We start from the raw sequence: 24,033 nt of genomic DNA on the forward strand, positions 1-24,033 counted from the left end.
TGGGGGATTGTAGAGGGCTTTAGAGGCTACTGATGGAGAGTGGATAATACCCAACCACCCTACCGTAATCGGCACCAGGAATCATTCTCTATCACCACATCAGAAAGTGTGTGTTTCTCAAACATCATACTCTGATGCATACAGATGTGTCATTGGAAACCACAATGGAAAAGACACATGCTGTGGTAAATATGATACATTTACAGGTGGAGATCAATGAGCCATCACTGTCCATTCTGTGTACAAATGCCTGGGGCTGCCCATATAGTGGTCTAAACGTATGAGACAACATTGAGAAACTGAAATATAATTTGAATCTAAATAATAAAGCATTTGTGCTTCATTCTGTGCTGGGTTCACACAGACTTCTGGAGCTAATTTAGCTCGAGTGCTGCTGTCATTAAAGAAAAAGAGGGCTAGTACAAATACTAGTAGAAAACATGAATGCAATTTTTTGACAATTTTGGCCTGAAATTGCTGCGCTGATAGTATAATGAATATATTTGTATAAAAAATGTGTTGAAGTAGGGAAAAAAAACAAAAAAAGAGGCATTTTTCACTTTTGGGCCTCACTGTATGTAATTGTGGGAAAAGTTTTACTGTTGAAAGTGATTGACAGGTATTTTCGTTACTGTTTTTGCTCAACCATGAAACATCCATTTAGTTGATGGTGGAACGGATTAATTTGTTTGTGAAAACCAACCATAATTTTTTTTTTTTTAAATGAAGATCCATCCCATATAATTTTAGAAATGTTGTCATTAGGTTTGACAGTTCTGCACAAATCTCACATGTCAGACCAACAGATTATGGGTAGGGCAGGTGTCTATGAAACATTTTTATTATAGAGTAGAATATTAACAGTGGTCATGCTTCACAGTACATGGTTTAATTCAAGTCCTTGATGAACACCGAAACGAACAAGAGTAACAATATTAATTGTTGCTCTTTTAAGAAGGCACTTGATTAAAACAGCTCCCCCCGCCTCATTATCATTTTGTCTGGGAGGTCCACACCACAGCAGGCTGCTCGTGTTTGGCTTTACAAATCATCAGCTGTACAAACTACAAAGTGTGCTAATACGATGAGTTATCTCTGCTAATCTTGCCAAAAGCACAGAGACTCCAGGGACAGTTACAAGCCTACAAAAAACTGTTGTTGGCAGTTTCATGGCTTTTTCATGACCTCTAGAGCTCATGGGAAATGTAAGCCGGCCCCAGTGAGGTTTCAGTGGGGTCTATGCTGACGTGGGGGAGTGTGTGGCTGTGTCCGTGATTGCGTGAGAGTGTGTGGTAGCACGTAGAGGATGACACTGGAGATATGCACTCTTGTTCCTGCTCCGTGGCTTGCTCCGATGATGCTCCACGGGTCTGGTTTCCAGTTCCTGTGGCAGCTCCTGCGCCCTGCATCCCTCCGCTGCCCCTTCTGTGCCTCTCCCAGGCGGAGCTCAACTTTACTGCAAGAGCCAGCAGGTTTTTCCCCAGGAACACCGTGGATACCCGTGGGTCCCTATACCACAGCATCCCGACCCCTCTGGGGACGAGCGTGAACACGTTAATGGTCACCAGGCTAAGCCACGGATAGATGGCCTCTTTCCGAGCCACCTGCAGCCCAGGCAGTGCAGTAGCACCCAGCTCTGTGAGCGACACACAAGGAAGCAACAGCAACAGCACATAACAGTAAAAGAACACTACACCCTCCACCCAAAGAGGAACCCCCACACTTCCCTGCACCTCCCACAGGCCGGCTTGAAGATCCAGCACATCAAGCAAGTCAACCACCACCCACAGAAGCCGGCTACGCACCTCCTGCTTCCTGCGGAGTGGAGTCATGTAATCTGCTCCTGTCAGGATGAGGAACAGTGAGGGCAGGCACACTGAAAGTAAAAGAGTCAGAGTTTTGCGGGCAAGAGGATCCGGAGGTCGTCTTTCCTGTCTGTAATTCTGACACACAAAGAAAAGCTTCAGCTGCAGCAGTGAGAGGAAAAGAAACCAGAGTGCGTTGGCGAAGCCCCGACGGGGAGAGCGAGCCTCCGAAACCACACCGGCGGAAACAAAGCGCAGCGCCAGCAGGAAACACAGGTCACCCAGTGCGACGGCAACACATGGCCATACTGCAGGATGGGCTCCACCTCGAGGTCCCAGCATGCTCTGCTCCAGCAGATAGAGGTCGACCACAGCCATCGTGCTCACTGTCACCAGAGTAGACACGCACACCTGGGGCGAGGGCAACATGCTTGAGGAAGAAGGAGAAATGAGGACATAGTCAGACTGTATATCCTGATAAGAACATGACCTGCATGCTTGTGCTTTTACAAGACGGCAATATACAGAGTTTTTTTTATACAGAGAAAAGTGCAATTTCAGAGTAAATATATTGGCCATACTTAAACAATACTATTTATGGCCTTTTAGTAAAATTTTATGGACTGAGCAAATTGCATGATTTTTCTGCAATGTGCAGGTCAACAATACACTATTCATGCTCTCCCTTCAAGCAGCTTCATTGTTTGACAGCGTTTAAATGGGAGAGTTTTTCTTTTCTTTGTGCATCTGATTACAGATATCTTGGGATTACACAAGATTTGTATTTTAAAGACAACCAGGGTGCATAATTTCCTTTTTGGGTTAAAATAATTTCTTAATATGAAATTCAAATGGTATGACAATTAGAGATTAGACCATACAGAAATTGAAATATAAATGCCAATACACACTATATACACAGGCACACAATGCTGATGTTGTTAACATTTAATAATTTGAGAATAAATTATAACAGTATTAATCATTTGCATGGTTTGATGTGATATGAGATAAACGAGTTTAAGATTAAATCACCATTGGTAGACTGATTTATTTCAATGCTTTTTTCCTTAGTTGGTCAGAACAAACATGGCAGACTTGTTACTTGTTAATTCTTATTTGGGTCATATATTCCTCGACTGTGATTGTGAAGTACTGACTAACACACAACCCACACAAGGAAGATAATTCCGCAAACAGCTACAATTTCAGGTTTTCAAACAGAGATGGCGTCAAAGAGAAAAAACTTATGGACTACAGATTTAATATCAAAGATAGCTGCTGATTATCTGTACCGAAGGCCTTAACAAATGTAGTTTGCAATCTTGGGCTATTTCATAATTCATGTTATTTCAAATACTTGTTCAGTTTACAAAGCCTGTGACATTGACTGGATTAGTAAAATTATGTTTGTGGCAAAACTGAGTATAAGCATTTTCTTGGTTTAGACAGGGTGTTGGTGATGGTCAGGGTCTTTTTTTCCCATCACTTCAATACACAAGCATATCTTTCTGCTTCCAGTCTAATTTATTTTTCCCAGTTGATGCTTCAAATATAATAGAAGATGGCAGAATCTCTCTTTCTTTGTACCTTTCTAAATAAGATTTTTCATCTCATAAAAATTTAAATCCCTTCATCTTTCCAAGTGTTCCAGGTTTTCTGCTTTAGTGTATAGCATTCATGTCAACCCTTGTTCCCTTTTTAATTAATTATATCGAAGGAAACCCAGACACAATTTCAAAGCCTCTTTTCCTCATGGTTTGCCTTCCGTGCTGGTTTTCTGTTACATATTGCAGCATTTAATTGTCTTTATTTTCAGTATGAAGCATGACTTGATCAAGTCTGATTCTCTGGCTCATTTAGAGTGCATTGGGCCACCTGGAAAATGGCGACGCTCAATCTTAATACTCTCCGAGCTGTCCTTATAACACTGCATACTTATGTTGATTTTATTCATAAGGCATATTTCAGCAACGGACAGTGTAAAACTGTGGTATTGATTCATGTAGAGAAATGATTGTGGGCTTTATGGTGAAATCGAATGCAGGCCTTATGAGCCGGATGGTGCACTAGCTGTCTGTCCATTTGTGTCTGATGTGAATGTCAACACCTACAGATGGCCTTTTAAATATAAAAATCATTACTGTTGAAGATATACAGAGTGTCAACAGGGCATAAGATACAGGTTTGCTACATTTAGTTTTATTGGATTTTTTTTATCTTAGATGTTAAAATTACTAATTTACCCAAAAGTGGATGATATGAGAGAGTAAATTATGACAGAATCTTGATTTTTGGGTGAACTATACCATTACAACCCTTACAGCTTCTAAAGACTCCTTAGTTGTATGTGTGGATATGTGGGGAGAAAGTGTTAAATGGTGAGGTGAAATGGAAATAGAATGGAATGAGAGAAAGACGGCGAGAGCATGGTGGTGATGCATTCCCTTTGCTTTTTACAGACCTAATAAAGTGTTACGGTATGATGGTAATAGTTCATAAATAAGCTGAGGGAAATGAAGAAGGAAAGAGTGACGAGTATTACACAAAAAGCACAGACGACGTACTCTGGGAATAAGGAGATGTTGTGTTTGAGAACTGTTGATGAGAATAGAAATGGAAATATATTCATAGCTTGGGAACTGTAGAAATTAAATGCATTAATACGCAGTGTGGAGGAAATGAAGGGAGTATGTTGGTAAATGACCTAGAATGATTAATTTTCTGTGAGCTCTGTGGAATGAAAAGTGAGTGTGCGTCACTAATATCTGATATTGACTGTAGACTTTATTTTTGTCTCTGTTACTGATTTTCTGCTTTGGAATTCAATTGAATCCATTAATCTTAGACTATGAGTGTTGAACTTAGATGAGGCCACATGATCCTAAAGAAAAATTTATTGCACAGGACACATATTTCATTTTCAATCAGAAAAATGATAGAAGTTATTTTAAATCAAAAAAGAACTGAAACCCAGAAGGCTTGCCTGTAGGTGCAGAGCTTATCTTTTGATTCCACTGTCAGCCCATAATTCATCAGGTTATCAAGTCACTTGGAAGATACTGTGTTGTTTTATCCAGGCACATCAATAATAACTAGACATCAGTACTGACAGTCAGTGCATCCTTAAGCATAAGCGATGGCTTAAGGCTGCTGGTTACAGTGCATAATTTTATGCAATTTTTCTGTACAAATGTGTTCTTTTGATCTGCGCTTGACTAGTCTTTTGATGTATAGACACTAATGTTCTTGCATCTTATATTCAGTATATGCTTCAAATTTTGCAATCTAATGATCATGTTATTGTGTCTTAAGGCATAATTTAAATAATTTTTCCATATTTATTATCAGACACTTTAACATAACAACTAAACTTATATTGGTAATTTGCTGAAGTTATTTGATTCTCAGTTGTTTTAAAGGGATCAAGTTTACCCAAAATAAGTCATTTTGAACTATTAAAAAAATTCAATTGACATTTCTCAAAATATATATTTTAGGTTCCAGATAAATAAATAAAAAGTCATACTGGTTTGGAATGACATGCGGGTGAATAAATGATGACAGAATTTTAAACTGTGCCTGCAGTGTTTTAGAAGATAAGAAGTAATGTAATGAAGTAATCAAGACAATGGAGAAGCGTAAAAGCTTCTCATAAATAACACTCTCAAGTGATGTTCATAATTACTGGATTTAATACAGTGTGATCAATATTGTAAATGTTTAATTGCTGTGTGCAAGTGCCCATAATCAAGTCTACCTCTCATTCTTGGAGATACTCTCGGCTGGACTCATGCCACATGCCCTCATTTACGAGTAAATGGCTGAAAATGTCCGTCGGTAATGTGCCATTGAACCATTCCCACACAGAGAAGATCATCTGTACAGTGAGAGCATCAGTGTTCGCGAATAAATGGCATCATCTGTCTTGATGCTTGCAAAGTGTCGTGCTGCTGCCACTGCAGGACGTGTGATCAGACCAGTACCACACTTCAATATATCACCATATTGCGACAGGTGTCAATACATTAGGATCTACCATCCGAATAAATAGCTACTTGGTGAGCTGTCAGTCTCACCAAAGAGCAAGTCAGTAGTAAAACATTTGAACTTTTAGACTTGAAAGATGCATGAATAATTGAATGTCAAGTTGCAAGAGAGCTGAACTTAATGCAACCAGGATTAGATGAAGTAGAGAATGTATTTACCCCAGAGCATGAAGACTTCACACAGCAATCTCAATCTAGTGACCAGCGCAAACCTGCAGGCATCAAGATGATATTATCTGAATCCTGTGTCCGAGATCTCGCTGTTCGTCCAGTTATGACACTGTACGTCCGCTCAGCATAACTAAACCTGGAAAATAATCCAGCCACACCAAGCTCAAAGACTACATTGTCCATAATATAAACACTGATGTGCAGTTTATTCGGCCGAAGTGATGAGGAGGCGAGCTTTTCAGTCTTCTGACTTTCCTTGTCGCAAAATCCTTATATAAACGGCGTGGGGTTTATTCCGTTTTTTCGACTCGAGCTCGAGCAGGATCCTTCGCGCTCCATCCAGACTCTCGGGCGACTGTGAGGAAGCTTTGTGCCGGCTGAGGAGTAGAAGTCCGTTAGAAGTGTGCTAGAAACGTCTTATCTTCTAAATATGTAACGGAAGCCGCTTTTTTCCGAGTATCTCCTTGTCTTCATACTTCATTTAGGAAAGGGCGCGAAAGAACGCGTCGCGAGACAGTTTATGATTGCAGTGTGTCATTTGTAGGCAGTTTACGTGCCCTTGTACCTCTCCCTCCGCTCGCTCTCTAACTCTACCGTTTAGTTGCTTCTCTCGGATTTCACTTCGGATAGCAGGCGGGGATATTTGAATGGCCCCGTGCATATTGCATGGGAGTCACAGTCCGGAAGAGTCCATGCTACGAATTACTGCCGCTAGTGCAATCATTGCTATGATAATTACATTGTTCAAAGCTGAAGAAAACAACACCCACGGTGTCCCTGCTGTTAGTGACGAATGATTGTATGCTGAGATGAACTAGAAGGTCCTTTCAGATTGGTTATTTGTCATTTTAACAATTTTTTTTTTAATCTAGAACAGCTATGCCTTGGTGAAGACTGATTACTAGACTAGATTACTAATGCAGTCTATGTATTTATAAGCGAATTCAAGGTGCACTCTGTATTTTTTTTTTCCTTAAATATAACTTTTGAAAAATGTACAAAAGTCTAATAACAGCTGAGCTAAATAACATTTTTGTAAACAGGTCACATATGGACCTACTTCCATGCTAGTATTTCTATAGACATTTCCAATTTAGTCCCTTAAATTGAGCAATACGTTGTAGCTTACCCAATGGAGATGTTAATATCTCACATGTTGATCATGATCAATGAAAATCAATGTTTTAAGATCAAAACACATTTGTCAGTATCTTTTTTTTTTATCTTTATGGATGCAATTAATTCCAAATACTACCCATACCTAGAAAACTTTTTGTAAAATTTGGTTCTGATAGTTGTACCCGGGAGACACTGAATCATTTGGAGCCGAAAGGAGCAACATTTTCTATCTGTCTACCAATCCTTGTGAGCCAGACAATAATGATTCTTGAAACATCATACTCTAAAAATGGCTTCCCAGAGAAGACATTTATTGAAAAAAAAATATATATATATATATATTTGAAAATGGTACAGTAACAGCGCTATCTGATTTGATATGCACTGGCCCCTTCTTTATACAAACATGGGTCCATTTTACTTATATAGAATTAAGAGGAAAAGTTAAGGAGGAAGCTTAATATTAATGGGTTTAGGAACTGTTCTTGCATGATCAGAGTGCCAGTGTGACAGGAGATTGAGCTGAATTTCATTATCTGTAAGAACCATTTTTTCCCCCACAACTGTTCTGACAGGCCAGTTTCCATTGTCTTTATGGCCTTTGTGAAATCAAAGGTTACCCCAGCGCCACCCCCATCCCCCCCCCCCCCCCCACACACACACACACTTTTTTTTTCTTTACAATGTTCACCTCATGTATTCATGGTGAAGGGTAGTCTTGTAGTTCTAATTAGCCAGATGGAAAAGAAAGGCATAGAGAAGGCAAAGTCATCGTTCTTGTCACAGTCATCTGTGCGCACCACTGGTTTCCAGACATTTTCCATTCTTTGCCTTCAATATTTTTTCACCTTTGTTAGCTCCACCCACTACTCTCTACATTCTCTTTCTCCATCTCACCCACTCGCTCTCTCACCCGTCCCCATGGGCTGAAGTGTTTGAAGGTCACTGATGCTAGCTCTCAGCACGAAGGGAGTGAGAACGACGGAGAAAATTAGACCACAAGAGTCCAGCAGTGCACAGTCAACACTTTTTGCCCCCATAAAGTTGGTAAAGACTCTGCCTTATGCAAATGTTACAGGCCTGATTGGTGCCCCGGTGTGCACTGGCAGAAGCTCGTCCCAAGACACTGCTCACTACATCCATCTGCTACCCATTAGAGCTCTTAGTGGAAAAAACACATGCTCTCCAACCACAACGAAACAATCTGTCTTACAGACTGGAAGAATCTCACAATGAGCACACAGTTTGATATACTGTTTTTGATCATTAATCCGCACCTTAACGTCCAAGTTGTATTTCCGGAACTTAAAATATTTATAAATCTTACAATTACAACCAACCCTGGCTCAACTGATAATGATACTCGATTAATTATCTCCAGTCTTACTGATTAACCGACTGCTATGTTGCAGAGCTCCGATAAGATAAGACATCCACTGATGCGATGTTAGTCTCTGAAGAATGGGTCTGAGGAATTGGGCTCTTTACTTTAATAACATAACTTTTAATGAAATCTTTTCACACTCACTGATTTCCATCAGATGTTAGACATCAGCACAGATACGACTCCTTCAAAGCATTTACTGTCCTTTTTAACTTTTTCAATGCAGTGGACCCAAATGCTTTGACTTAGACCTTCACCCTGCATTTTATTATATTTAAATCTGTCTGTTGTGCTTTTATAAAATGTTTGCAAGGCAACACGCCTCATATTGAAGGACGCGGTCCTTGAGGATCTCATTTAGAGGAGCAACACATCATTGTTTCTTCAGACTGAAGTAGGTATAACTATCAATATAGACTGTAAAAATACACCATAATATTGACAGGAGAATAATGTGTCCCCAGTGGCACATCTTGCTTTGAACGCATTAATCATCACGGTTTATACTTTAAACAAAGATGTGTTTTTAGATGTGTTTGAGGTTGCAGTGGAATTTGGGATGATCAAAGATAGAGCCATTAGCCATTCTGACAAATTTTGCTAGCATTCCACAATGTCTGATGCAAACATTGTGTGATCGCCTGTGGATCAAGCGAATAGACATTAATCCTCTTTGCATTCAAAAGCAGGACCCTTCCCAGTACAAGGCCTTGTCCATTTCTGTCCTGAGCTTGAGGCTGCTTGATGGGTTTGACTGGTTTGAGGGTAAGAAGCTAATCAGCTGTAAGACACCCTTATAGGGAATAATGTAATAAAATGGGAAGAGTGCTGCACATTAAATTAGGAAAGGGGAACCGGAGTAATTAATTAGAGTGTCTAACACTGCAGAGTTTAATTAACCTTTCTTCTACACCCCTCACCTCACCCCCATCTTTCAGGATGCTGGCGTGGGCAATGAATTGCCCATCCTAGGGTGCCAGGGGCAATTAATCCTGCCTGCTGCCCCAAAGCCACGTCCCCTGTCATGCTTGTGTACAAATGCCCTTTTTTGCGCTTCTGTTTCACTCACTGTTACATATCACTACGCACAAGGAGGGAACATGCAGTGCCGTGTCATCTAAATCCCACACTAAGAGAGCGCTTTGAAAGATGTTCTCCCACTTCATCTCACTCTTTTCTCTTTATACCAGCTCCTTTTGTTTCTTATTGTCTGCAGAAAAAAAATCATTCATCATTCTGTCATCATCTGCTCACACTCATGTTGTTCCCAACCTGTATGACTTACCTTCTTTCATCAAACAGAAAAGGAGAAATTATTAGTTACATTTTGTTCTGTTTCTCACACCAAGCTATTGGATGACTACATAGGAATTGAATGGGGTGGTGTTATTATTGTTAACTATTCAAAAATTTTATTCGTAAATTGGAAAAAAAAAGCAGAAATTAAATATGGTGTAAATATTAAATGAAGTACTAAAAATGAAAAATTAATTAATTAATTAAGGCTGAATGGAAATATTAAAAACTGATATAATGTATAAATAGCAAAAAAAAAATGAAAAGCTAATTCAGAATGTTAAAAGACATCATAAAAGTATATAAGTCATACTAAAAGAACACTGTTTTAATGACTTTTATGGGGCTTTTGTTTGATTTATGAAGCTTGAAACTTTAGCTTTGTTTCATTGTACTTCCTTGGATAACTTCTGTTTGTATTTTGCAGATTTCACAAAAGTTACACAAGTTTAGAACAGCATTAGGGTTAATAAAGCATGAATGACACTATAACAATTTTTTATTTATTTTTTTATTTTTTGGTGCACTATCCTTTTAATTGCCTCATTTTGCTGTAAGTGAATATTTTATATCCATTCCCATCACTGATGAAGTCTTTTGTCCAGCATCTTCTACTGACCCATGCAATGATCTGTTCCTTCAACCATTTTAATTTGCTTAATTTCTTCTTAATGCATTTAATTATGCAGGTTTTCACTTAGTTGCAAATCACACTGTCCTAATGCCTTCTCCTCAGAGGCTTTGGTCTAAAGTGATAGAACCACTTGAATCCACCACCGTGCTCCTTTTCCTTCTGCTTTTCTTTAATGGATTGTGCTCACAGCCCTCACACATACATTCTTTATTCACGCGGGTCCCTATGGCCTCTCCATACATCAGCACTCTGAAGCCTTTCACCCGCTTTGTCAAACGGACCTCCTGATTGTAAGTATTGATCTTCAATGTTGCTCTCATAGGGGACATGACTTGAACGTTACATTGTTCTTCTTTGTCCTCACAGGAGATATATACACGTGTGCAATATTATTAGACACCCTTATATATGTGGCCCTCAATCTGTTACTTCTGAAAAAGCTGTTACTTTCTGAGTCTGTTCTCACTCTTTTTGTCATTCATCCATGTCAGAGACCATCTCGTTAAAAAGAATTGCTGAAGCTGAAAGCTTATGTTATAAAAATGAAACAAATGCAAAGCGGGAGAACTGATGAAAAGAATGAATAAAGGAGGCGTTTTGTGAATCAAAAATACAATCCAGATGCAGATACCCTGCACAGCATATATTAGATGAAGCAGTTTTTACTCTGGTTATTAAATTATTCCCCTTGTTAGAGAGTTGTATGTTTCCCACGAACATATTTCATAACAAATTGATCTATAAGCATGATTGTTTTGAAAGCATTCATGTCTTGTTATCTTCTCACACAATTCACCCAGGATTTTTCTTTTGTCAGATCCTTCACCATAAATGGCCGCTTTATGTTAGAGGATATTGATATGATAAACACTTTTAATATTCATCTCAGATAATAAAAAACCTGCAGTGTCCAAGGTTGATAGCATGCGTCCATCAAGGTGATGTACTGCAACCATTTTAGTTCTTCCCAGCTCTGCTTTTAGCAGTTGAGGAACGAGGAGGTGTAATTGGACTGCTTCACTTCTAGATGATTAGATCTTGGTTTTTAGAGAGCTAGACTGATACTTTGGCCTGCACTCGAAAGTGAATGTATCTCCCATTAAACGTACAATGTCTTGGTCATCTGGAGCTTTATTTTGTAAAGATTGTCAGATTGTCTTCATCTTCAAGCCTTGTCTTTTCAACCAACAACAGATTCCTTTTTTTATAAAAGCCTCACTCATGATATTAAAAGCATGATCCATTGTACCCCTCTTTGTTTGGCACAGTTTGACTGTCTTGTGCATCTGATATCTGCACACCACCAGAACCTTTCATCCTTGTTGTCCGCCTGCTTTCCCCCCATCATCATCATCAGACGACCACTTCCTCACAGATCTGTCTAATATCCTCTGCATTCCACCAAATGGCTTTGCTTGTTTCACCTCTTTCAGAACTAAAACAACAACTTTAAAGGGAGTTAAAAAGCAGCGGGTTGAAAAACCAAAGTAGAAGTGGTGTGTAATCGCAGCCCAAGGGTTTTTGAGGCTCTCCTAACAACCTTAGTTTAATATGAATCCATATTTAATTAGGAATCACCCACCGCCTTTCTTGTTTACTTAGATCTGTTGTTCTCGCTGAAGTCAGAGCTCAGGGAGATGCTAGTGGGTTGACATGGGATTACTATTAATAAGCAAGTCAGGAGGGAGATGGGCTGCCTGCAATCCAGGGCATTTGTTTTCATTTCATTAGTGTTGAGATTTTTTTTATTATTATGCAGTGTACTGGCTGAACAGTAATACCTCTGGATTTGTGAGGAAATATTTGCTATTCTCGTATAACAGTATGTGCCTTATATAATCTAAAAATATTGCATCAGTATATACAAGTTAGGATCAAATAGGAAGGAAGTTATTTGCAAATGGACTTTGCACCAAAAGATGCTGTTTATCTTGGCCCGTATATCACCCAAGAGATATATCTTTGACTTTGTCAAAAAAGTCTGTTATATTTAGCAGCTTATTTTGGTCAAGAACCGCCTACTTCGACAGGAAAGGTCTGACAAAGTGACTAAGCTTAGTTCAAGTTGTTTTTACATGCTGTTTAAAGAAGTTTGTTTATCATTTGTTTGAATGCCATACAACCCTGGTTGATACAGTATGAAAAATAATTAAAATCAAATACTTCAATACATTCGGTGATCATGAATACAGAAAAATTAGTGAGGTGGGATCAGCAAGATTTAAAAAATAAATAACTGAACACCTTTAAAGAGCAAAAAAGATCAAAAGTGACAGTAGAAGTATTTAAAAAGTGTGTAAAGTTTAAAAACACATTTTAACAAATATATTTCAAATGCTGTTCTTTTGAACTTTCTATTCATCAACAACAAAAAATAATCTGACAAAAAAATTATCACATATCCACAAAAATATTAAACAGTACAATATTAAACTGTTTTCAGCATTGATTATAATAGTAATAAATATTTATTGAGCACTAAATCAGCATGTTTTCTGAAGGATCATGTGAGTAATGATTCTGAAAATTCGTCTTTACCATCACAGGAATAAATAAAATTTTAAATTGCTATATAAAATGTAATAATATTTCAAAGTATTTTCATTTTTTATTTATTTTGTTCAAATAAATTCAGCCTTCACAGGAAAGAGGTCTTTCAATTACATGACCCCAAATAACGAAACAATAGTGTATGTATTGTTAGAATAGAAATCAAAATGAATGTCCAGCCAATAGCAATTGGTAACTATTATTTCTTTCTCTATCAGCCCTTTTCTGATAATTCTGACTGCTAAATAAAGCTCTGCAACATATACCACATGATAAAACAATTGTCCATTTTGATAAAACAATTGTTCCAGTCACTGTGTATCCTTCACAAAGCTCAAGTGCAAGGAAAACTTTTACAACTGTAATAAGATTACAGATTAGCAGCCGCCTCCGCAGTCAACCCACAGAAAACACTCATGCTCTGGTGAAGCCACACAGGAGAAATGGCAGCCAATGTTGACTTAATGTCAGCTATACATTTAGCTTTCTGCCTGGCAAGGGCCAGGAAAGAAAATCTAATTTATCTGGAGTCTCAGAGGCATGATGACTGCCATACTCTGACATACACACACACACACACACACACACACACACTCACACCCTTGGGTAAATAGGCTTCCACTAGCCTCTCTCGTTCACTTTCTCACTCACTCACACAGGCATCCAAGCATGCTGAGGCATTCACAGTGCACCAATGAGTTATCGAATGATTGACACCATGCAGCCACTCTAAATGGCTATTGGTATTCATCAAAAGAATGCCACAATGAATAACGGCTAAAATGTGTGTGGGTCTATACCTTTCTGAATGTCTTTCCTATGCCTTCTTTTCCAGAAAGGGATTCCCATCGGGGCCTTTTGCAAAGACTTCAATGAGAAAACCAAAGAGCTCAAAGAAGGTATTCCTCTTCCCATCAAGATCAATGTGAAGGTAGTGTAACCACTAAATAGGAATACTGTTGGTGTTTTTTTTTCATGTCAACACCACTTTACCAATCAGTCAGAGATGTGAGTCTTGAGGGGGGCCTCATAATACACCTTATTGCTTTCAATCAATCTTGATCTTGTTTGTTTTGCAGCCCGTTTTCTCATTTTATGAGTCCCCGGAGGCGCTCGTTTACATTTGCATCCCAGGTGCATTAGAAAACAGCATTAGATGCGTCGGGAATGCCAAAGCGCGGATTATGCCTTCTTCTGACATTATGATCAAATGAAAGTATTGAGCGAAGTGGATTAAACAGAAGAACAGAGCTTTTTCGATCTGAGCGTGACTCATAAATGAGGAATAGTCATTGATGCAGTGTATGCAATGTTCATCTGGCTAAGTTTATCTCCTTGTTCACCTTCTCAGGGAGGTTTTCAGCACTTTTATTATAATGTTTTTGTCAAGGACACAGTATTGTGTTTGAAAGCAAAGACCGTAAATGTACTCCCAAGTTTCTTTGAGAAATGGGGCTGTTTGATGGATCCCTAAATTGTGTGCATTAGCAGCTCTTTCCCTGACACATTTTAGTCTTTGTTTCTCTCATATGATCGTTCTGTCTCTTCTAATCGAATCTCTCCCATTTTCCCCCCGCCCTCTGTAACAAAATGAGAGGTCTAGCACTTTCTCCTCATATTCCCAGTCTTTTAAATAAAGATGGATTGATGGCTGTTAGTGATGCTTGCCGAGTCAATGCCAGAGCACAGGGGCATTTGAGCAAAGGCTCATTATGAAGGTTGTGTGAAATGGCTTTTTATTATGGAGAAGTCATTGTTCACAAATTTTAAAGTGGCATGACTGTGTCACGAATGTGAGTTCTCATTACAGTTCTTCTGTTGAAAAGCTCTGGTGTGATTTCAATTGCGATTGCGAATTGTGATTCCCAGATTCGAGAACCCTCTGTGTCTGTAAGTGAAATGGGGTGATGCTGTGGCAGTCCAGACGGCAGTGCAGACATTGCGAGGAATATATATGGCCACATTACGCTCCGGCACTGCCACCCAATCCAGTCTGGGGTGTTTTAATGTCTCTGGCTCGTGTCTAATGTTCGGTCTCAGTCAGAACCCCAAACACATAATCTTCTGAGCCGATTAAGCGAGTGACTGTGGTCCAGTTCTGCCACAGTTTGAGTCCGGAGGCTTCTGTTGCATAAAGAAGAACTAGACATCTTCAGCAACAATGTCACCTTCATCTAGCTCATCTCTTTGTGCTGTCCTGTCAGTCGTGGTTGCCCGAGGGTGGGAATTGTCAGCCTTTGTTGTTGGCTCTCCTTCGCAGGTACATCAACTTTCATTCCAGGACCAGATGCAAACGTTTTCAGAGAGAGAAAAATGTGCACCTCGTGCTGTTGTCATTCATCATTTGTTCTCTGAATACACCTTCAACAGCTCACTGTGATTTTTATTTTTTTTGGCTCAAGTATTATCCCCAGACAGTTAACTTATTCTAGTCCCTCATTATGCACTTTAATTTAAGTTTACATTTCAGCAATTTTGTTGTGTGCTGTTTTTATTTTTATATATATTTATTTTAGTTATTTTCATTTTAATATTTCATCCCACACTTGTTTTTATTTTTTGTGTTTTACGTTTCTTACATTATCATCTACTTTTTATATTTTATTTTATTCCAGCTTTTCAGTTAAAATGTGAAAATATTCTAGTTTTAGTTTGTCAACAATAACAACATACCTTTTATTTGGTTTTATTTACATGTCTGATTGCTCAGATGTGTAATAGCAGATGTACAATTGTACAAGTTACACACAATTTGCAAAACTCCATTAAACAAGCCTCTGTATGTATGAGCAATAGTAATGTTGTTTGAACACCACTATTTATTTAGTTTCTGCAAAATAAAAAATGTGCATAAAGAAATACAAGAGTAATGGAGTAAAGAGTAAATCAAAAAGATGAATGGTGAGCAAAAAGAGGAAGAACTTTATATATTCATACTTTATACTTTTTTGTTATTGGCAGTGTTTATGAGGCTCAGAGGAACAGCGCAATCAAAAATGAAAACACGTTATCATTTACTCACATTCATCTGATTCCAAAGCCATTTGACTTTTTTTCTTCTGTTGAGGCGTTTTGAAAAATGTTCACCCTGCTCTTTTTCATGCAATAAATGTGAATGACGACCAAGGGCTGTCAAGGAAGAAAAGTCAGATAAAATGCAACTCATTAATACGACTTGTGCTTTATTGCAATGCATGTAACAGCTTTCATTGTATAGATTAGAACAGTTTGGACATCCATATAAATACCATTGTTTGTGTAACAACAAAAAAGACCGGTTTCTTATAGGTTTTGAAAGACATGATGATGAGTAAATGATGACAGAATGTTTATTTATTGGGTGAACTATCCTATCCTATACCACCCAGAACATAAAACTCTATTGCTAAACAAAGGGAAAATGACTTTGTATGTTTCATTCTTCGAGTCTTACAGGCAAATTAGATCCTAAAGTTAGTGTCCTCAAACTATACTGATGAGCATTCGAAAGGGGATTGAAGATTAGCTTGGGCTACGTCATCTTTAGCTCCAGGGGCTGTAGAGAATATTCTGGTTGAGTTCGCAGCACAATGCTTGCTCTAGGCTTGAGCCGGATGGCTGCAATGCATTTTTGCCAGGCCGTCTCCCCTAGTAGGACTGCCTGTGGAGTCCCAGTTGTCCTGTTAAGCTGTCTGCCGCTCACTCATTGTTTTTGAGCCTCTCTATGCAGACTAATCCCTGCCTTAAAGCTTTGGTTTGGGCAGGCCTGACTGTTGAGGGTGTGTGCTGGGGGAATGGAGGGTGTGGATGTGTGCGTCTGGCTTCTCTTGACTCGAGTTTATGAGAGGCTGTCAAAGTCTATGGATGCCAATGAGACTCTGTCAGGGTCCAGAGACTCTGTTTGGTGCTAAGGATTTTAGCTCCTCTCGCTATGGAAGAGGATAGTGTTAGTAATACCACCCGCTGTGTGTGATGAGACTGATAGACAGAGAGCGAGAGCTTGACGCCCACAAATCCGAAACCAAAAATAACCTTCTGTTCCCACAGTCTCGATAGATAATCGTCCAAAACAAACTGAACATGCAATCCATAATGTTGCAGATTTAACTGCAGCATATAAGGTTTTTTATGGCAAATATTGTAAGCTTTATCATTTATTGTGTAGTTTTTATGTTTTTTTGACACTGACATATTACTGAATTTAGATTCTATTCACACAGCGTGGGTTTAATTCACATTTTCTCTTTTTCTTTTGTTAGCAAGCAATGCTTTTTTTTCTTTTTTTATGTGTGCACTTATAGCACACCTATTTTCTCTTCTTGTTTTTTGCTGGAGCAACAGTTGCGGTGCACTTGGTGCCTTAGGCTTGATAAGACACCAAAAGACAAAACTACTTTTTAATTACTTTTATTGGTTCTTTGTAACCAATCAAAATTTCCACTGAACTTGTTCAAGCTTTTTAGTTTTACAATAAAGTGCAGAAATTTACTTTAGTTGTCTTATTAATATAATTTTTACAATATAATTGTATAATTTATTCATATTTTTGGCATTTACTTTTATCTCCTTCCATATGAATGCATGTAAACTGTTATGTAAATATGAAGTAGTGAAGTCATTTTGATCATTTTGTATTCTCAAGAAAAAGAAAAAAAAAGAGAAAAATCAAGATGGGAAATTTAAGCAAAGTTTAATGGCAATTTAAAGGAAATAATTTGCTGCATTTACAACTCGATATGGACTGAATATTTTAGACTGGAATAGGAAATTTATGTCACAGCATTTTAGATAAACGTAATTTGCCAAAGGTACATATATACAGTACCATTCAAAGGTTTATGTTCAGTGTGATTCTTTTTAAATAAATTGATAATTTTATTTATAACACGTTAAACAGGCATTTATAATGTTACAGATTTCAAATAAACTCTATTCATCAAAGAATCCTGAAATATTTATCACAGTTTCTACAGAAATATTATATCCTTAGTGAGCGTGAGAAACTTTTAAAAACATAAGGACAAAAATCCTAGTGGCCCCAAATCTTGCCCATCAAAATGACCCCACTTTTCTTTCCTCCAGTCGGACAGGACATATGACCTGAAAATTGGGCAGCCCACTGTGTCTTACTTCTTGAAACAAGCCGCCGGCATTGAAAAAGGAGCCGGAAAGACTGGTAAGCGAGACCTATTAAAGCCAGGGCAGCTGTGGTCATACATCCATCCTTCCATCTCTCAGCAGTCTGTTTGTATAACTCACCACCGCCTATGTTTCAGTAATGGACAGACTTCCCCCTGCAGGGTGTTTTGGTTCAGAATGAATTTTTTGACTGATGATATATTGATGATGAGCTGCACTGGTGGAGAGCTGTGCAATTACTAAGGGGGAGCGCTGCGGTGAAGGTGGCATGTTAAAAAAAGAGAAGTATGGATTTGCTTCATTTTTGTACTTTCACTCCACCTCAATTATTCTTTCTTATGCTCCCACTCTTTCCCCTTCCCCTCTCCTTCCATTACTTCTCCCCTTCACTCCATCTCCACTTCCATTTTTCTCAGTCATGATCAACCAAACCTCCTGCTGGTTTCTCTTTCTGTGCCACTGTGTTTCATCACCCCTCTCTTTCCCCTCCTGCCTTGTTCCTCCACTCAGGGCATGAGATCGCAGGTATGGTGACGGTGAGGGCCGTTTATGAGATCGCACGGGTCAAATCACAGGATGACAGCTTTAAGCTACGAGACACCTCAATGCAGAATGTTGTCAAGAGCATCATCGGTTCAGCCAGATCCCTCGGCATCAAAGTTATCAATGAGTGAGAGTCCTTCAAACATCATTCTACTCCATTCCTCACAACGTACAATATCAGTCATATGTTACACAAACTCATTTATATAATTTGTACAGAATAAAAATATTAATAATAATTATATAATAGCCAATATAGCTCTCTCTATATATATAATATAATATAATATAATATAATATAATATAATATAATATAATATAATATATACACACACACAAAAACTAGCAAAAGTGATCAGTATTATATATATATATATATATATATATATATATATATATATATATATATATATATATATATATATATATATAATATACTGATATGCATTATATATAATGCATATCAGTATATTAGAATGATTTCTGAAGGTTCATGTGACACTGAAGACTGGAATAATGATGCTGAAAATTCAGCTTTGAATCACAGGACTAAATTACATTTATTAAACATGTAAAATATATTACACTAGAGAACTTTTTTTATTGTAATAATTTTACTGTATTTCAGATCAAATAAATGCAACCTTAGTGAAAAATAGTGCAGCATTCTTAAGACTTTTTTTTCAGAAACATTAAAATTCTTACCAATTTCAGAATTTTTAATGGTAACTAGTATATCTCTTAAAAAAAATCCAAATTTTTTTATTTATTTTTTTTTTTATGAAAAAAAAAATGCATGCGTGGGCATGATTTATATATATATATATATATATATATATATATATATATATATATATATATATATATATATATATATATATATATATATATATATATATATATATATATATATATATATATATTTTTTTTTTTTTTTTTTTTTTTTTTTTTACTATTTTCAAGCATTTACACTTTCTTTTGTGTTTTCTGCATGTCTGGTCTCTACTGTGAGTGTTAAAACATCTATCTTTTCCTTGTATAAATATTGCAGGCATCCCAGCACCTAAAGACCTCAATAAGAGATGTGAATAAATAATGGCTGAATAAATCACATGCTCACCAATGACTTCCTTTCTTGTGCTCATTTGGAATTTTATGCCATTTCTCACTGTTGAGAATTGAGCTTGATCTGCAGCCTTTTAAAAATGAATCATGAAAATTCATGTTTTGTATAATTAATGTTGTAAAAAATTAAAAATTGTAAAAAAAATTGTAAGGGATGCTGTTAGTATATTTATTGAGACTATTCATTAAAGGAGTGTTTGCTTGAGAGCTACCAGAGCCTTTTCTATCCTCTGTCTCTGCGACATCAAATGTCATTGAGCCACTGAAATTTGGCAACATTTAGACAGGCAAAAAAAGCAGTCTTGTCTTTTCTTAAACTGAACCTCTTTAATAAATGAACCATGTCACTGAGGCATAAATGCCCAGACCCATCATTTGTGCATGAGGGAAGAGCAATGCTCGCCTTGCATTTCAATCGATCTCTAGAAATATTTGAAATTCTAATGTAATGTAGATGTATCTGTTGACATGCTCTAATCTCGGTCTTCTCTGTCACTCTCACGATGCCCCCCCTCTCCTCTCCCGTCATCCCTCTGTCAGCCTGACACCAGAAGAGTACGGGGAGTTTCTCCGAGAGCGTGAGGAGAGACTGAAGGCAGAAGCCGAGGCAGCAGCCGCTGAGGCAGCAGCAGCAGTTAAGAAGAAATGAAGAGCTGCTGTGTGCTTGAGTTATTTATCAATGCAAAACCCCCATTCATGTGGATTCTTACTATTCCGGACGTGTTTTTCTAATAAAATGCTGCTCAATGCATCCAAATGTATTAAGGTGTATGTTTTCCTCTGTATCTCTCTTTGTTGTCTCCTGACTTTTTTTCTACCTCCCCTACTTTCTCTTTTCTTTTCTCTGCCTCCTACAACCATTTTTAGGCCTCTAAGCTTTTTTTTATTTTATTTTTTTTATAGCTGCTATGTCTTTGACATCTGTGCTGAAGTAGATTGCCCTTTGGCAACACATTGACACAGGTTGATATGCATTGACATTTTTAATGCTCATTTAAATGGATTGGATGCACCCAAACAGTTCTTGAACGTTTTCTTGTATTAAAAAAAATTTATAGGTTGAACACTGTGATCTCTATTATCGACCAGTGATGTATTAAAAGTTAAACATATAATTCCATCTTTACCTGCCTACATAAACTATACTCATAGATAGATAGATAGATAGATAGATAGATAGATAGATAGATAGATAGATAGATAGATAGATAGATAGATAGATAGATAGATAGATAGATAGATGTGTAACACTTTAGAATAAGGTACCAATGCTAGTTAATATTTTAATTAACAGGAAAAAACAATGAACAATACATTTATTACTGTCCGTAGAAATCATATTATGCTGATTAATTATCAGTGCAGGAAACTGTTGTCCTGCTTCATTATTGAATTTATTTATTTTTATTTTTTTGGGGGAACGATGTGTTAAATTGTTAAGAAATGATAGCATAGATTTGAATTGTTAGAAAATATCTATATTTTGAAGAAATGCTGTTCTTTTTAACTTCTTATTCATCAAAGAATCCTGAAAAAAAAAAGGATTTCAGTTCTCAACAGCACAACTGTTGCCAACATTTCATATATATATATATATATATATATATATATATAATTTTTTTGTTAAAAACTGTTTATTGAAATTTTCTTCTGGGAACAGCAGTATAAAACAAAAAACAACTGTGCATATTTAGAACCTTTCCCATCCCCTGGTAGACTTCAAAATAAAGATTAAAAAAAGAATAAATAAATAATAAAAATAAATTAAGTAATATTAATACATAAAAATAAAATAATTTTTACAGATTTTAGAAAAGATGACACTACATTAAAAGCTGAAAGCCATAAATTTACAGTTTTCACATTAGATCCATGTAAACAAGAAGTTGAGAGTTCCATCGAGCTTATGTCCAACAAATACACAGTACACATGGTTGACGAGCAACTTTTTTGCTGCTGTGAAAGCAGCTAACAGTAAACATCTTTGTTTGAGGGACAAGGTGAGGTCCCAAAAATCATTCATAAAAAAAAAGGCATGGAGCCAAACATATCTCAGTACCCAACAAATAAGATAGATTCTGTGAGAGCTGAGTCCAAAAAGGTGAGACAGAGGGGCACCCCCGCCCCCCCCCCCCCCAAAAAAAAAATGTGCCTAAAGGTCCTTGCGAACAGAGATTGCACAGGAGAAGATGACAGATTCATATAAAACATTTCATTGGAGTCAAGTAAACCCTATGCAGCAATTTCCAATGAATTATTTGTAACACTGGTATTTCTAATAATAAATCAACAGATTATTATGATTTCATAAAAATTTGGTGACACTTTTTACTGGAGTAATGGCTGATTGAAATTCATCTTTGCAACACATAAATAAATTCCATTTTAAGGGATATTAAAATAGAAACCCTTATTTTATATTGTAATAAAATTTTGCAAGATTACAGTTTTTTTCTGTATTTTTGGTCAAATAAAGGCAGCCTTGATGAGCATAAGAAACTTATGAAATTTTTTTTTTTTTTAAAAGATACTGATCCCATATTTTTTTTAATGACAGTGTGTGTGTGTGTGTGTATATATATAGTATATATATAAAATATATATATACTTTATAAACTGCTGCAGCTATGACATCAATATAATGACATTTTTATAATGGAACCTTTCAATTTATTAATAAAACGAGATCTGTAGTAAATACAAATGAATGATGCTTGGACGTTTTGTTCTGCAAAGTAAATTACACACTCCCATACTGAAAACAATTTTTTTTTAAAGAGTTATGTTATTTTTAAAAACATATGTTTGCAATAAGTAAATACATAAAACCGTTTGGGGTTTGAGTGCGTGCACAGACCTTATTTTATTCATGGCTTGGAAAACCCCTTTATAAAAACCCATGGACAAAAAATCTAAAGGGAACTGGAGACAAATTAGTCTTCTGGGTTTTGACGTCACAGTTCCAGCACTCTATTCACATACATTAAAAGCTGTAGCCTACAGTAGTAAAAACCTTTACCTGTGTAGTCTACATAGACTCTACTCACATAAAGTGATATTTGTGACCCTGGACCACAATACCAGTCTTAAGTCGCTATAGATTTTTCTTTTATGCCAAATATCATTAGTATATTAAGTAAAGATCATGTTCAATGAAGATGTTTTGTAAATTACCTACTGTAAATATATCAAAACTAAAGTTTAGCTTAGTAATCTGCATTTCCAAGAATTAATTTGGACAATTTAGAAGGCGATTTTCTCAGTATTTTTTGCACCCTCCGATTCCAGATATTCAAATAGTTGTATCTTGGCCAAATATTGTCCTTCCTCAATGCAAAGCATTATTTATTCAGCTTTCAGATGATTTATAAATCTCAAATTCGAAAAATTGGCAGGTTTTGTGGTCCAGGGTCACATACGTATAGCATATGTCAACTGCTTATATTGTCAAAAAGAAATTAGCTATATTATCGCCCAGCTGTAATCTGATAAATGCAAGGTATGAAGATTTTCATCAAAAATGAAGTAATGAATAAATCTAAATGGTGGATTTGTTTCTTACAAACAGCTTTTCGATTCACAAGATGTTAATGGACTGAGTTGTGTGGTTTACGTGGGGATTATTGTGCTGTTTTTATCAGCTGTTTGGACTTTCATTCTGACGGCACCCGTTCACTACAGAGGATCCATTGGTGAGCAAGTGATGTAATGCTAAATTTCTTTTAAATCTGTTCAGATGAAGAAACAAACTATTATTTTAGACATTATAAACAACATTAACTTTATGATTGCTTGACTATTGGGATACAGCTTGGAAAAGAAATCTTAGAAGGGCCAGGCTTTGTAGGCAAAGGGAAATTGTGTAATGGATTGTAATTTGGTCTGTGATGGAGTAGCTTGACTGACCCAGTGACTTCACAATCACTGGCAAATCACTTGCCTCAAAAGTCAAGTGCATTTGTGATTGTTTTCCAAATGTTAGTCGAAAGTGAATGAAGTTATCTTTTTCCTCTCCGAGTACCACAGTAGACCCTTTGGCTCTGTCTCTCTCTGATTTGAACGAGATTGCAAGGTCTTGCACTATATCCAGGCTTCAGTGACAAAGTGTTCTCTGCAATTTCTGTCTGCAATTTCACGAGAACAGGGAATGAGGAGAGATAACATAAAGAGGATGGGATTTCTTATGGCCTTTTGATAAAGGCACCAGAATCTGTATCGTATGCATTTGATGAAGCTTGT

General features: G+C 37.0%; 2 protein-coding genes across 2 annotated transcripts in view; one reads left to right on the top strand and one right to left on the bottom strand.

Annotated features, from left to right (window-relative positions):
- LOC113057930 (39S ribosomal protein L11, mitochondrial-like) overlaps window positions 1-20,643 on the top strand; it is a 28,412-nt gene extending 7,769 nt beyond the window's left edge. The window contains exons 3-6 of the mRNA XM_026225548.1: window positions 13,844-13,939; window positions 18,070-18,163; window positions 18,637-18,796; window positions 20,335-20,643. Coding sequence (XP_026081333.1) covers window positions 13,844-13,939; window positions 18,070-18,163; window positions 18,637-18,796; window positions 20,335-20,443 — 459 coding nt within the window. The 3' untranslated portion in view covers window positions 20,444-20,643. The remainder of the gene's footprint in view (window positions 1-13,843; window positions 13,940-18,069; window positions 18,164-18,636; window positions 18,797-20,334) is intronic.
- On the bottom strand, window positions 808-7,105 carry LOC113057929 (transmembrane protein 121-like). The gene is made up of 2 exons (XM_026225547.1): window positions 6,014-7,105; window positions 808-2,235 (listed from the first exon to the last, which is right to left on the bottom strand). The coding sequence occupies exon 2, from the start codon at window positions 2,232-2,234 to the stop codon at window positions 1,188-1,190; it is 1,047 nt and encodes a 348-aa protein (XP_026081332.1). The 5' UTR covers window position 2,235; window positions 6,014-7,105; the 3' UTR covers window positions 808-1,187.
- Window positions 20,644-24,033: the final 3,390 nt, after the last annotated feature.

Source organism: Carassius auratus, chromosome 39 (assembly GCF_003368295.1).
Source record: "Carassius auratus strain Wakin chromosome 39, ASM336829v1, whole genome shotgun sequence".
In the NCBI taxonomy this organism is placed as follows: domain Eukaryota; kingdom Metazoa; phylum Chordata; class Actinopteri; order Cypriniformes; family Cyprinidae; genus Carassius; species Carassius auratus.